The 15,512-nt window shown below is 43.5% G+C and overlaps 1 protein-coding gene across 9 annotated transcripts in view; it reads right to left on the bottom strand.

Moving 5' to 3' along the window:
- The window catches only part of DYNC1I1 (dynein cytoplasmic 1 intermediate chain 1), a 240,409-nt gene that overhangs the window by 167,347 nt on the left and 57,550 nt on the right, over nucleotides 1-15,512 (bottom strand). For 4 of the 9 annotated variants that reach the window (XM_079948171.1, XM_079948163.1, XM_079948164.1 and 1 more), the window contains exons 3-6: nucleotides 14,030-14,144; nucleotides 10,408-10,549; nucleotides 2,736-2,795; nucleotides 436-551 (exon numbers count right to left, since the gene is read on the bottom strand). In XM_079948171.1, coding sequence (XP_079804297.1) covers nucleotides 436-551; nucleotides 2,736-2,795; nucleotides 10,408-10,549; nucleotides 14,030-14,144 — 433 coding nt within the window. The remainder of the gene's footprint in view (nucleotides 1-435; nucleotides 552-2,735; nucleotides 2,796-10,407; nucleotides 10,550-14,029; nucleotides 14,145-15,512) is intronic. The other 5 variants (XM_079948168.1, XM_079948166.1, XM_079948167.1 and 2 more) reach the window with 5 other exon arrangements.

Below are 15,512 nucleotides of genomic sequence, written 5' to 3'. Positions count from 1 at the left end.
TGTAACATAGCGTAAAACAACATAAAATAATCACATTTACTGGGCTAGTCCATAGGCTACATCCAAAGAAAACAATGAATAAAATGCTTTAAAAACTCCACACAGGAGCATACATGAGATAAAACAAAACTAAATAGTAAAAATGCAGGAGATACATGTCAGAAAGAATTGATAGTCTCCCAGCGCAGGAACTCCACCACAGCTGACTGAAAGGGCTTCCAAGTAACTTGTCCTGAGGCTGGAAGCTTTTTTTGCAAAAGAGACCACCCTCCAAATCACATACCAATTACTTCTTTGTAACAGAAAGCTTGCTATGTCTTTCACTTTCTAATACCTTTATGGGGTGCGACATTAAAGTGATCACTGATCAAAGTGAGCTTTGTTTCTTCACTCCAAACATCTCAAATTCCACGGAAGAAATGGTAACTGCTTTACCTTCAGATCGATGAGTAGACAAAGGCGTCTGCGTCTCCTTGGAATAGGACACCACTTCCCGAGGCAAGAAATCCACCTGGGTGATCTTTGACACGCCCAGTTTGTGTAGGCGGCGGCTAGAACAAGCAAACCAAAAGGCTGGGTTAGGTACTGGAGTGTGCTGTCAAAAGCGCTATGGCGCTCATTCATGAACACAAGCAGCAGCCTTATAGTGGGGTCAGACCATTAGTCCTTCTAGCTCAGCATGGTCGACGCTGACAGGAAGTAGCTCTCCAGTGTTTCAGGCACTGTACTTCCCAGCAGAGCCAGTTCAGCAGCACTGGGTGCCGAGCATCGGAAGCACTGCAGAGGATGTCACAACTATTATTTAGAATGGAGGATGAGAAGTGGAGAGGGGGTGGATTTTGGCGTTGCACAGGGCGCTGTGAAATGTGAGACCCCAAGGTCCGCCACTGTTTCCAGCCCTACCTGGAGATGCTGAGGACCAAACCCAGAAGCTTTTGCATGCCAGGCCTTTGCTCCACCACCCAGTTAAGTCCCTTCCCCAGTTCCCGCAGGATGTGGGGGTTTTTTCCATTAGCAACTTAACTTTGCTTTCTCTCGGGGGGTTGACACTGATGCTGCAAGCTAGAAAAGTGCGGTTTCTACTCCATTTTGCTTTAAATTGAGCTTTCAGCAAAAAATAAAAATGACCCGGCAGTATAGCAGTCACCATTGCTAATGCTGCAACTAGTCTGTTTTTGAGAAAGGATTTCATGAACGCCCCAAATGACTCTCTTTCACAGCTCTGAATTTGCCACTGTGCATTAACACAATGCACACTCCAAAGGATCAACCGCAGGATGCGCGAAGGGCATCATCCAACCTTGCCAGAATCTTTTACTGCTGGATTCTAAGAGCTGAACCAGACAAGACACCATTCATGCTACCGGGCATTCAGGGGAAGGGCTACAACTTGGTGGTGGAGCACATGATCTGCATGCGTAAGCCCCAGTTTGAAACCCCAGCATCTCCAGTTATGGCTGAGATTGCCTCATGCCTGAAACCCTAGAGAGGGGCTGCCAGTTAGTGTAGGCAATAGTGAGCTAGATAGACCAGTGTTCTGACTCAGTACAAGGCAGCTTCCTGTGCAAATTACTTCTAAAAAAAAAATCACAGTGCAGGAACCCCCCCCCCCACGGTTTCCTGATCTGTGTCAGGGCCCCCATGCCTTCCCCTTACTTCCTCCCCCCCCCAAAAAAAAATGCTAATTGTGTGAACAGCATTATGCTTGGTTTGTCCTTAATAATCAAAAGATAAAAACAGAAGTTGCTTGACATTCTTAGGATAACACTGGTAATGGTACTGCAGTCCCTGTCCTCAAGATGGACAGGATATTTCTTGCACTACTTCTCATATTGTGAGCCTATACATTATTGTGTGGAAGCAAATATCCCTGTATAAAATGGGGCTTGTTCCCAAAGTAGGTGTGCACTGGGCTGCAGTCATATTCTGCTCCTCGCCCACCTCTAATCCAATAAAAAAATATTTTATGTATATAACCAGTACCTATCCAAAGACAGTTTTAAGGTTATTTGTAACACTACCCAAACATAATCTCAGAGAGGGGAAGCCCTGGTTCAAATAGCTCAGCTATAAAGCAGACTGGGTGAATTTGGGATAGTCACCTCTGCTCAACAGAATCAACCTCACAGAGCTGAGCCCTCTGGAGGAAGTTCAGTGCAAAAATATTACATCAGTGTATTATATCATGGTACTGAAGAAGCCAACGTTATGTAAATTGTATTAGCTAATTTATTGACTGCAACTTTCAAAGGGTTGATGGGCTAAAAAGAAATAGAAATACGACTGATGTGATATTAATAAAATACTTTGAACAATGAACAAGTAGGGAAAATCTGTGGCCTGCCGGTGATGTTAAAAACATACATGTTGATAGTACACACCTATAACATGCATGTTACTGTTTCCACAAACATGCTTTTCTAACATTTCATCTCCAGCGAAATGAAAATGTTTCTTTTGAAAACATCAAAAGTGCACTGGACCCTGGATGTTTTCACAAGCCAGAAGTAGTGACCGTTTTCAGAAAGCTTCGCTTCTGTTTTTCTCAGAAGATGGTCCTTCCCCAAAAAATTTAAAAAACAAAACAAAAATAAGAGTACTGTATGACGCTGAGGATTCGGCACACACATACCAGCAAGGAGAAAGCTGACTGAGGAAGCAACTTCAACATAACCGGTGCAAACAAAGTCATAGTATAACAAGAGGGAAAATAAAGAACGAGAGTGGACATATACCCAAGTTCAGAGTCAGACTGAAGCTGCAGCACTGAAGGGTCTGTGTCCCACTGCAGGGTCCTAGCGAGGTTATCAGCAGCACAGCACAAGGGGAGGAAGAAGAACACACAGAATTAACTGCAATGACAGGCTGCAGGGAGAGGAACAAATCACTTCGTCGTTTGCCATATGCTGTAAAAGCACAGAACAGAGCTCCGAAAGTACAACAGAGAAACACAGGCAATATCACAGAATCTCTACCGTCAGACAAGAGCAGGTAATTCCATCAAACTCTCTATCTCTGTCAAAACTGGAGAATGTTACGCTAGCAAGGACAAGAGGCTTCCGACTTTTGCTCAGCTCTGCTTCACTTCAAAAACAACCACCCTGAAAGACCAGCTGCTTAACTGATGAATATACCGTATTTTTCCGTGTATAAGACTAGGGTTTTTTCCTAAAAAATAATGTCCAAAATTTGGGGGTGTTTTATACATGGATAGATCTTCCCCCATTTTCTTAAATCGGAGTCCCCAAAAATAGGGGGTGTCTTACACATGGGGGTGTCTTTTAGATGGAAAAATATGGTAATCCAGATGATTATCATATGTTGTTAAATGATGTTAAATGTGAACTTCCCCCCTCCCACCCACAGTGAAGAAGCTGCATCCAATTCGTAGCTCAACATCAAGGTCAATGGTGAAGCCCTTGCGCTTGCTGGAGCTCCATGAGTACACTGGAGCACCCATGTGCTTACGTGCCCTGGAAAGAGCGTTCTGCAAGCAGGTCGCTGCATGCAGGTTTGTTGCACCAGAGGCACAAAAGGCTACAACTGGGAGGGCAGGAAATCTCTGCATGCAACACTCGGGGTGTCTGCATGGCACGTGGCGTGCACACCGACTAACAGATGATCAGCATTGCCAGCTATGGGTTAAGAGGACTGAGCACATTTTAGGCGGGTAGGAGAGGAAATCCAGAGGCACAGCAATGAGAGTGCTTCCTCCAGCTGGGATCTGGATTCCCAGCATTAGGACCAAGTGATCTCTGCATTCTCATTTCAACTAACAGATGGATTTGAGAAACAAATGAATGAAGAAACAAAAAGTGCATTAAAAACATCATAATTCTATACATACTTATCTAATACAATGGTACATAAATGGAATTATTAAAATAGTAGGTTATAAATAATTGTCCTCACTACCTACTTAGTTCAAAGGCAGTTAGTAACTGGTTGACTAACAGGCTACATCTAAGGACACATGAATATACAACATTATTTTATAAATTGATTTTTCCAGGAGCTGATCTTCATTTTAAAAAATGACAGAGTGAAGTAGTCTTGTGGCGGTTCCAACCTGGGAGAGACCACAACTTGCCACATTGCAATTTTTTAAGGTGTTCAAGGATACAAGCTGGGAACATAGTGAAGTGATCCTAAAACTAGTAGCAGCTGGTGAGGCAGTGCAGGGAGAGGGGCAGGGGCAAGGCAATGGAGAGCTTGGCATGGGCTGGCACCACCACTGTGCCCACACCACTTTTGTACAGTAAGCTAGCTTGCACCCCTCTCTTTCCTCCATTCCGGCAAGCGAAAGGAATTATCAGAGGACACATTTCAGCCAAGCAAAGACATTTAAGGAAAGTGTGAAGCAGGGCTACTGAAGGACATGGCTATGGCACAGAAAGACTCCCAAGGGCCAGACAGAGAGGCTTAGAGGGCCACATTCCCCTGCCCTCGAGCCAGAGGTTCACCAGCAACCTGATGCACTCCAGATGTTTTGGGCTACCACTCCCATCAGCCACCACCAACACAGCACTTCCAGGTTGATTTGAAGAGCCTGTGTAGTGTAGTGGTTAGAGAGGTGGGTTAGAAGGTGGGAGACCTGGTTTCAAATCCCCACTCAGCTGTGAAGTTCACTGGGTGGCGTCACACCAGCCACTGCCTCACACCCTAACTTACCTCACATGGTTTTTGTTAGGACAAGATGGGGAGGAAGAGACCCACGTATGCCACCTTCAACTCCTTGGAGGATATAAGAGGTGGAATATAAATTTAACAATAAATTTTAAAAATGTAAAAAAAAAATATCTCTTGCATCTTGGACTGAGTCAGTTGATTCAATGTGCACCTAAGGGTTGACTCTGCCCACACAACTATGGCAAAGAAAATTGGTTGAAAGCTCATTCCAGCACTGGATTTAGGGACAGTTGCCCATGGTCCCATCCTGGAAAACAGCACACTAATCTGTTTCTTATATTTTTTTAATAAGCGGGATGAATGACTTATTAAAGGGAACGCAGCACAAACAAATCAGGATGAATGCTCAGTGTCATCTAACTTCCCCACTATCAATTCCAAATGCTCGATGAAAACCGGACACAGTCTAACACCAGCATAAGTTTTGTGTGAGCTAACCAGAAAGGACACTCAACAAACAGGTTGCCTGGAGGAGCCCCTATACGTGCTTCCTAGCTAAACAGAGGGACTGACTTCCTGCACAAAAGTACTATGGATTGATTGGACTGCAGATGGGACAATCACACTAGATGAGCTCAGTTCCTGTTAGTTGCACTTTGGAGGGCAAGAGCAAGGGCACTGGCCACACGCTGTCACATTGAGATGAAACAATCAATATTAAGTCCATTAAAAGAATAAATAAATAAATAAAAGGGACCTTGCAGCAGGGCATGTTCAAAAGGATTTGAGCTGTAGTAAGAGAATCCTCCTGGTGACTTGGCTGAAAACGTGCCCAGGATTTTGTGTGTCATTGGAAAGGCATTTTTGAAAGCGATTCCTTCAAAATAAAAATACAAATGACACAGACAGCCAATAAGATTTTGCTCAGGTGGCTTTTCATGAGCAGAGGCAGAATCTCTTCCTCCCAATACTTCTACCTAATCTGAATGATGAAAGAGGAGGGGGCGGAAGATGCCAAGCACTTTCTGTGCCTAATGTGTTAGAGAAGTTGCCGAGATGAAACTGAAACAAAGTGAAAATGATCTCTGTAACACTGCCAAGGTCATTAGCGAAGAAAGTGTGATTTGCCGAATATGCGCCAGCTTCTAATGTCATGAGTATCGGGGGACCACTTATACCTGCACACACAGGATACTTGGGGGGGGGGGGGACATGCAGCTTGCTCAAGGCAGTCATTACCCCTTTGCTCCATCCTCTTTCAAAACCTGTCAAGTTTCCCAAGTGACAAACAATATTCCGTTAGGGAGAATTCCATTACTGTGTGATTAAAGGAAGAGCTGGGGAACAGAATCCTCAGCAGACAAAGGCAATTGAGGTTACCAGAGGACAATGTTGCCTTGTATAGGCTTTGCACAGGTTCAAATGTCAGGTCCGCCTTTGCCGGCTCCCCATTTCAGGCTAGCTAGCACTGACCCTCTTATTCAAAGACCACCATTAACAGCTGGTTCAGGATCTGCTCTGCACACGCCTTTCCGCTTGACAGCGCTCCGCGATCATATTTTCCAATGCTCCCCCTTATTAAGATTTTAAAAACAACCACAACTCCCTGCATACATTAGGGGCAGGTTTGCTATAAGTCTAAACACACAAAAGTGAATTTTGTAAGAACTGTTTCTCAACTGCTTACTGGATTCCCACCCCCTTTTTGAGTTTCTGGCTCCCCGTGTCTTCTCCTGCAAAATGCACATGGCTTTAGTTGTTCCTTGTAACATTTTCCATGGGTATCCAATGGTAAGTGACACCTTTGATTTCCTTGGGGCCAATAGATGTTGCCACCTCTAAAAGAAAAGCAGACTAATTAAAGCTTTCATGAGTAGATTAATGAGTACGACAGGGCCATTATCCACCCTAGTTCAGTGACAGCACATTACATATTAATACAGGATTGAGCAGAGACTCAGGTTGCTAAGTCACACTAGGAAGCCCCCTTAGGGAACAAGAGCGCCCCCTCCCCTCAAAACCATACCATGAGAAACTTACTAATGAGAACTATAATCTAGACAACCAAACTCTACATTTCCTTGAGGAATGAGAGTGTGATTGTTTTTAATGATGCCACTGGCTCACATGCAAAAAGACTAATTAACCAGAGGTTCCCGACTCTGTATCTGGCAGGCACCCAGAACCAATCCATGCTTTTGTGATGGCCATACAAACAGAAATTTACTATTCATGTAAGCTCATGTGTCCAATAGGGCTTGCTTTCCACCAGATGCCCACAGGATTGAGGTTGTGACCAGCAATCCCACACACTCACTCTAACTTGGGAGTAAGTAAACTAAACCCTGCACTGAGTGAGACATACAAGTAAACATATATTGGATCACCCTTTCTCAACCTTGGGTCCCCAGGTGTTGTTGGACTACAACTCCCATCATCCCTAGCTAGCAGGACCAGTAGTCAGGAATGGCGGGAGCTGTATACCTGAAGGAGCATCTCCACCCCCATTGTTCAGCATGGACACTGAGATCCAGCTCTGAGGGCCTTCTTGTGGTTCTCTCATTGCAAGAGATGAAGTTACAGGGAACCAGGCAGAGGGCCTTTTCGGTAGTCGAAACTGCCCTGTGGAATGCCCTCCCATCAGATGTCAAACATATAAACAGCTACATGGTTTTTAAAAGACATCTGAAGGCAGCCCTGTTCAGGGAAGTTTTTAGTGTTTGACGTTTTATTGCGTTTTTACTATTCTTGTGTTGGAAGCCATCCCGAATGGCTGAGGCAACCCTGTCAGATAGGCGGCATATAAATAAATGATAAGTAATTGTTGTTGATGATCCATAATATCTGGAGACCCAAGACTGAGAAAAGCTGGTCTAGAGTACATACCAAATATTGCCATGAAGAACAGTAGGAAAACCTGGGTCCATATAAATCAAGCACTAATTCACTTATACCGATTGAAACCACATGACAACCTAAGAAATCACACAAAGCCACAAGACAGCTGCCATCAACAATGGGAATGCAGTAAAAGTTGCCGGTCTATTTACTTCAGTGCCTTTCATGGGCACCATGATTTGATAGAAATATTCTTATTTGGTCATAACAGTTATGACCTTTTGTGTATTTTTCCTTTTGATGTATATCTGTTTATGCAAAACTTTAATAAAAATGTATTTAAAAAAAAAGAAAGAAATATTCTTATTTGGACGTATTAATACAGCAGCCATACTGCTTAAAGTTGTCAATTATTAGCTAACGGGCAAAGGTCAAGATGCTGGCAGCAGTGTACCCAATCGATCACTGCACTCCACGGGAGAGGGCCTCCTGCAGATACCATCTCATCAGAAGGTCCTCTCCATATAATGTAAGAATTGGACCTTTAGTGTGCCAGTATCTACCCATTGCAACTCTCTCAATATATATCACAGAGCTGGCTTTTCTACTGTCTTCTATTGTAGACTAAGTCTAGATTCTTATCCCAGCCTGTATCTGTACTAGATTTGGAAATTGTTTTTATTGTTGACTTATTTATTGTTCATTGCTTTGGAATGCTCCATGAGAAGCATTTTATAAATGAAATGACCTAAGCTAATGCCCAAGAAGATACCACATGGCTAGTAAGCCGTGTGATGCTGCCAGGAAGCAACTACACTGGAAATGTTTTATTGTTTTCTTCTTGACAATAATACTGCACAATATGAATTGGCATACTTAGAGCTCATGGGAAGACCTGAAAGGGTTGTCCTTGAAACCTGAGGTACTGAAGGACAAGTTTGGAGAGTGCTTGAGGCTGAATAAATTAGAAGATGCATCTAGCACAGAGATGTAACAGCCAGCAAAGCCAAGGATCAAAGAATCTCTATCTTAAGACACAGGCTATGTGACGGAGGGTGGCATTTTCCATCTAGCACTCGTAGGCTCAGTGTGGTCAGAACAGATGGAGAACAGCAAAAGCTGTCAAGAACCATCAGCAGGCTTGGGAACATCAAGTCCTGACCTGTGAGGATGGGAACATCTGGGAATGTTGGCATTTTGGTGGAGGTTGTTTTGAGGTGGAGCAAGAACAAGAGGCTCACCTCTTTCTGCCAGGAAACTGGTGAGAGGGCAATTGAGGGTATTGGGCAGGAGTCTCCTTTTTCACCTTGACTACTGAGAGGAAGATAGTGACTACAGGGTTGCAGGTTGAGGTGAAAAGAGTGACTGAGTTGAGTGACACAGCCCTAAGTTAGTCAATCACCTCTAATACTTCAGCCAAGTAGGCCAAGATGAAAGACAAATTCAAATGGTGGTGATCTGCCCCACTCTAGCCATCCCTTTAATTATAAATCTGTTTCTCGTATAATTCATAAGGGCAATGCTTGTGGCAACTGAGATATAAATATTCCCTGCTTTACATTACAAGACTTCACTTTCTGATCCAATAAAACTTCATAGTAAATAACAAACTTCCATTCTACCTGCTTTAAAACAATACTGTATATTCCTGATACCCACAGCAATTCATCTCTACATCCCTTAAAAAAAACTCATTTAAAGCTACATTTTCTCTCATGTTTTTTGTTTGTTTGGGATTCTCTCCAGTCCTGCTTCACACCTTCCTTGAGTGTTTTGGGTTGGCTGGATGTGTCCTTGAAATCTGATAATACATGTAATATGGGCGGGTGTGTGTATAGAAAGTAGCAGGGCCGGTCCACCCATGAGGCAAGCTGAGGTGACTGCCTCAGGTGGCACAATCCACAGAGGCAGCAGATCCCAATGTGCATCTTTATTTCCCCCATGTTCCTGATGTAGATCTTCACTCACCCCTTTTTCCCTGACAGGGAGGGGGATGTCATTTTTGTGATTTGCCTCAGGTGCTAAAATGTCTTGGTCTAGCCCTGGAAACAAGTCTAGTCTGAAAAGGTAACATTTACATTTGTTGTTTTTCCCGTTTTGCATCTTGCCTCCCCCACCACTGGCCCATGGCAGGTTGCTGAAAAGGGAGTGCAGTCTTCAGGCTGAAAAAGGTTCCCAACCCCCAACCTATAGGCTCCTTTTATTGTACTCCAATAGAACAGGTGTATTTCCAGACCCCATAGTCTTTCCCACTAATTCAAGAAAGGCACAGGCTGATTGGAGTTGATGCTCAACAACGCATGGAGGACAACACGCTGGTGATGAGACAACACCCACTAAACCTTAAGGCTATGGGCTAGAAAGGCAAGCTGTGTGGCACACACAGATCTGTCATTTGACTGTTGTTTTTTTCTTTATCTTAAAGTGGTCAGTAATGCTACTCAGGAACCAGGTTGGCTTCAGAGGTGTATATTTGCAGTTTGACCTACTTAGCTGCACACCTGTGGTCTCTCGACTTTTTGCCTAATTAAAAGGGGAGTTACTTTCTGCACCGGGTGCAGGAAGGGATGTGATAGGATAATTGGTTAATTGAAACTGTATTTATTTTGATCAAATGTCTTGTAAGCTGCTGGTGATGGCTTGCAGCGTTTGGCTGTTAATGTTTTCGAAAATAAAACTAAGAAAAGATATTGAGGACAGCTTTTTATTTCTACGCTCCATTCGCTGCACACACTCTGTGTTGATGAAGAAGTTCAACACTTACAACTTGGCAACATATATCACCTGAGGTGGCTGCCCCACTCTGGTCAGTAGTAGAGCCAGCCCTGAGTCTACTCAATATTTACAACTGGGTGGCATGGTATGGTAGGAAAGGCATTCACATAAAAGGAATCCACAATGAAAGCAAACAGCATACACTGACAGAGAATTTCGTCTTACCTTCCTACGGGCCCCAAGTCTCCTGAATCTTGGCTTCCGGCTTCGCTGGGAGTGCTCACTGATTTCGGAGAGGGAGACATAGGGGTTGGGACTAAATAATGAAAATAACAGGTATCCCATGTTAAAACATGCAGCGACTGCACTGATGAAGAGCAGTGTAAGACAAATCATAAGCGAGGATCCAAAATGATAGAACGGTTGGATGAGTGGAAGAGTTTGAAATGGTGAAACCAAAAGAAGGAAAAGGAAGGAAAGGAAAAGGAAGAAAGTCAAGTGAATTCTAAATATTTTGGCAAATTAAAAGTTGAAATGAATTTTAGATTGGCCTGAAAGCGAGTTATGATAGTATCAGTACTCTATTTAAAATATTTTTTTAGACATGGAAACATATTCAAAGAGGTAATAAAGGCCTTGGATATCTTTTAAAAAAAATTAAGGGAAATGAAAAATTGAAAATACTGTTTCTGCATAGTGTTAAAAAGATTTTCTTTATGAGAGCTGCCGTTGCCTGGGAAAACATTGGTTTATAGCCAATGCTGGTCATGCTTAGACTAGACCCACTAAAATTAACAGACATGACTAACTTTGGTCCATTAATTTGAAAGGGTCTACTCTGAGTAGAACTTAGTTGGAGCTAAGTCATTACATGGGATGGAAAAGGCATTCTGCAGTTGTTTAAAGTCTCAAGATAGAACAGTTTATTGGGCATTTGGGGCTGCTAACATACATTGTGTTAGTACGTTGCTGCATAGCCTGCTGCTCTAATTGGCTGCCTTGCAGAGGCATAGCGAGATGGGGGGGGGACTGTTGCCCCAGGCACAGTTTTTCCTGGGGTGCATTTTGCTCCTCACACCAGCCCCGTGCTACTTTGTGAGTCGGATCCCACATCCCAGCCTCGCAAAGCAGTGTGGGACTGGCAGGGCGTCAGGAGGAGGCAACAGGCATGCACTCTTCCAATCAGACCGGTCGGATTGATTGGAAGGGCACATGCCTGCCCTGCTGCGTCCTCCTCAAGTCATCCTCCGTGCCTCACCCCCCCCCCCAGGTGCTGGGAAGGCACGCTCCACCGCTACCTGCCTGTGCAGACTAATGGCACCCGACGCAAATCTACACTGCTAGGCTTTTAGCCTGATCCAAACAGCTTGGGCATTTTTCTGCCAGAACCGTGAACATGTTATACCTCCAATGATTTCACTGGAAGGCTTTGGTTTTCATTCTTTCCCATTTTCTGCAGGAGGTGGCTAGATAGGCATTTATGCAGAATGACTGCAGGGTCACAGAACCCAGCTTGTTTAAAACTTGGGAACTTCAAAACTAATCCAGTAGTAGGAGGGCAATTGGTTGGGACCCTGCCAAGCGAAGTTAAGGCAAAACCGAAGTCAGCTAGCTTGCTCACACAGTGCTCAGCCTAGGCCCAAGAGCCAAATTAAGACTGCATGATGATTTAGTTTAATAAGTCCCCCCACCTGCACAAAAAAAAAAAAGACAAGGTGTGGAACCTTTCCATTTCAAGCACTGAAAGCAAAGATAGATCCTTCACACTTTTAAAGTGGAAATGCTGTTGTTGTTTTTGCATCTAGATTGGCAAGGAGGCAGGCAACGCAGAAACAATTCTACTTTGACTAATCTTCATGGCAGCCACACGGAGGAAAATGTAAATCTTATAATGCGACATCGCCTGTTTCAACTTGGGCATTTAAAAATCCACTGTTTTACTTTGTTAAATCAAAAATAATTTCCTAACTGCATTTTCCTTTTTTCTTTTCCTAGCTAAATCCTTCACATCTCTTGGCAGAAGTGTCAATCAAATGGATTGGCCATGGCACGAGGTCCAACACCTTACACATATTCTCACTAGGAACTGTCACTAAAATGAATCGCGAGTGCAAAAGGCATTCATTTTTCATGACAGCCCTTTGGCAGGTACAGGTGTGAAGTGGTAGGTGACGTGCTTATTATGCATCCATTCTGCTTCTTGGGCTTTATCTGGATTGGGAGGAGCTGATTTTTAATTTGCATGAATAGCCTACAAAGAGAATTATGGCTTTAGAGCCAAGAGATGCATCATGCCGTATTTTAATATGGCCATCAGTGCCGGCTCTGGGTTTTCTTGCTGGCTTGCAGAACTGAAGCCATGATCCAGACTAGGCAATATGCTTATTTTATTTATTTATTTCTACATTTATATGTCACCTTTCCCCTATGAAGCTCACGGTGGAGTCCATAGATCTCTTCTTCACCATTTTATCCTCGCAGCAACACTATGGGGTAGGTTAGGCGAAGAGACAGTGACTGACCCATGGTCACTGGGTGAGCTTCATGGCTGAGCGGGAATTTCAACCCTGGTCTCCCATGTCCAGCACTCTAACTGCTACATCACGCTGGCTCATGTTGGAGACCTCAGATTGTATTTCATATTCCTAAAAGCCCTACATCAGGCACCCCCAAACTAGGCCCTCCAGATGTTTTGGAACTACAATTCACATCATCCCTGACAACTGGTCCTGTTAGCTAGGGATGATGGGAGTTGTAGTCCCAAAACATCTGGAGGGTCAAGTTTGGGGATGCCTGCCCTACACGGCTTAGGCCTGGGTGGCAAACATCAGGTCCAGGAGACAAAGGTGGACCTTCTGACCTCTATCCAGCCCATAGAACACTTCTTTGGTCACGCCCCCTAGCAGGTCATCTTTGCAAACCACATCCCTCATGAGATCTGCTCCTCACCTTCTTTGCCAGGTTGGAATACCCTTGACCTGTGACAATGCCTCTTCCTAAAATGCTTAGGGGGGTTCCGTGAGTGCAGGAGACTTTCCCGCTGCAAATAAAAGTCGCCTTCCAACTCGCAGAGGGCAATGGGAACCGAGGTGGGGCAGAGTGAATGGGGCCCAGCATACCTGCTCTACCTCTGTCATGTGTTCATGTAAATCACTTATGAATGCCTAAATAGGTCTACGATTAGGATGGAATGAAACAAAACAGCAAAAAAAGGGGTGGGAGCAAGGGACATGTATATCAAACAAGCACATTCCAAGCACATTTTCCACCTCAAAGGATTCTGGGCACTGTAGTTTGTTAAGGGTTGCTGCAAACTGTAACGCTGTGAGGGGTATACCACAGTGCCCAGAATTCTCTGAGGGAGAAAATGTGCTTGGAATGTGTTTTAAATGTATAGTGTCTATGTATAAATTTATGTTTCTTTTCTAAGTTTTTCTTTTTTAATGATACTTGTTTTAAAGGTCAATAAAGGACTCTATTTTCAAAGGGGCAACTATTATATGTAAGAAAAAATCAGAGGAATGAAGGGGAGCCAAGCCAATTTTCAGAAGAATGGAACAGCGACAGCCCAAGATGGTGTGAGTGGTGTGGCCCACAGAGAAACAATTTTGAAATGTCTGGATGAGAATGATACATAATAGACACACTGAGATTCAGCACAGCTAAGAAGCAGAAATGCTCTGAATTGGTTATTGGGGAAATACGAAACGGTGTTTAAGCAGAACACATAACGTTATGAACAACAGCCAAAAACCAAGAAAAGTAAAGCATGCTAGTGTACAGTCAAAAGAATGTGTGGATCTTAAACGGTGGCTAAAATGTTTTGAACAGGTCTCTCTCTGAATACCTAGAGGTGGTTCTGGAGAAATACCAATGCTCTGCAGTAACGCTTCTGTCTCCCTTCTCTTCCTGTCCAGATCAGAATCTTCTTGCGTTGGTTCTTTCTTCTGCTGAAAATCTGACTGAAATAACAGTATCGGACAATTAGCCAAAGTGAAAGAAAATGGAAATTAAAGGAGAGTGTTTCCTGAAACTAGTCAGAGCTTTCCCCTTGGTGGAATAGGAAATGGTTACCCCCCCCCTTCCTGGTGCTGTTTCACACCATACATTTAAAGCACTATGATACCACTTTAAACAGTCACGGCTTCCCCCAAAGAATTCTGGGAGTTGCAGTTTGTTAAGGGTGCAGAGGCTTGTTTAGAGACCCCTATCCCCCCCCCCGAGTTACAATTCTCAGAGTGTTTTAACCATCAAGCCCTCTTCTGAGAATTGTAGTTCTGTGAGGGGAACTAGGGTCTCCCAACAACTTTCAGCACTCTTAGCAAAGGTGGGATTCATTCAGCAATTGTGTATGTGTGTCTCAGTTGCTTCTAGGGAACTATCAAAAGTGCAAAACGGAGGGAAGACAGCAAAAAAACAAAATTTGCAACGTCAATTTCTCATAGCAAAGCCCAATAATGGTATGAAATGCACGTACGATATTAAAGTGTCAGTTTAAAGCAAACCAGTTATTAGAAAAGGGATAACAGGTGCTTTAAACTGCAGCAAATGTTGACATCTGAAAGAAAAGAAACATAATCACTTAATGCTTCCTTGACTTTGCATGGAAATGAGTATCCGTTCCCTGTCAATTCTCATCTCTATTTCGCTAAGTGACTGAATAAAAAAAGAAGTGCAAATCCCCTTAATGAAAAAAAACCTCCCGCATAGCGTCAAGGACAAATAAACTAATATGTCAGTCAAACCTTAATAGAACTAAAAGATGTTACCAAGCCAGGAGGCTAAAATGCAGCAGCAATTATCGTTTACTTTGTTGAAAAACAATAAGTGCAAATCTGCTACCGTAGCAACCAGGCTAGCCAGTCACAAACGTAAGTGGGGGGGGGGGCTAAGAGACAGGTTGTAAAGGAACAATAAATATATTTAAAAATAGACACATGGAACCTTTGGGAATTACAACATCAGTCAGTTAGAAAGAATTAAATGTATACAGTATTTACATTTTTAAAAATTAAAATAGAATTGAGGTGGGACAGAAATAAGCTTTTGGCATCATGACATCACTGCCTGGGATCCACAGGATCAGTTAAACAAAAACGTTTCTAATTTGTGGGGGGCACTTAAACCCTTCTGTAGGACCCTATGCAACCTTTGAGCTGTGGATTAGCTACTCTGGGTAGAAGTTCACTTAAACCACAGTGAATCCACGCTGAGTCAAGACTTGAAGCTGGGTGTTCCGGATTCAGTCCAAAACTTTTCTCCCCACCTGACTGGATCAGCCTGTTTACACCTGCAGTAACTGGATCCAAGCTGTGATATAAAAGCTAATA

The sequence above is a fragment of the Podarcis cretensis genome (assembly GCF_951804945.1).
Source record: "Podarcis cretensis genome assembly, chromosome: 12".
Classification (NCBI taxonomy): domain Eukaryota; kingdom Metazoa; phylum Chordata; class Lepidosauria; order Squamata; family Lacertidae; genus Podarcis; species Podarcis cretensis.
This window is presented reverse-complemented; position numbering and strand designations above follow the sequence as displayed.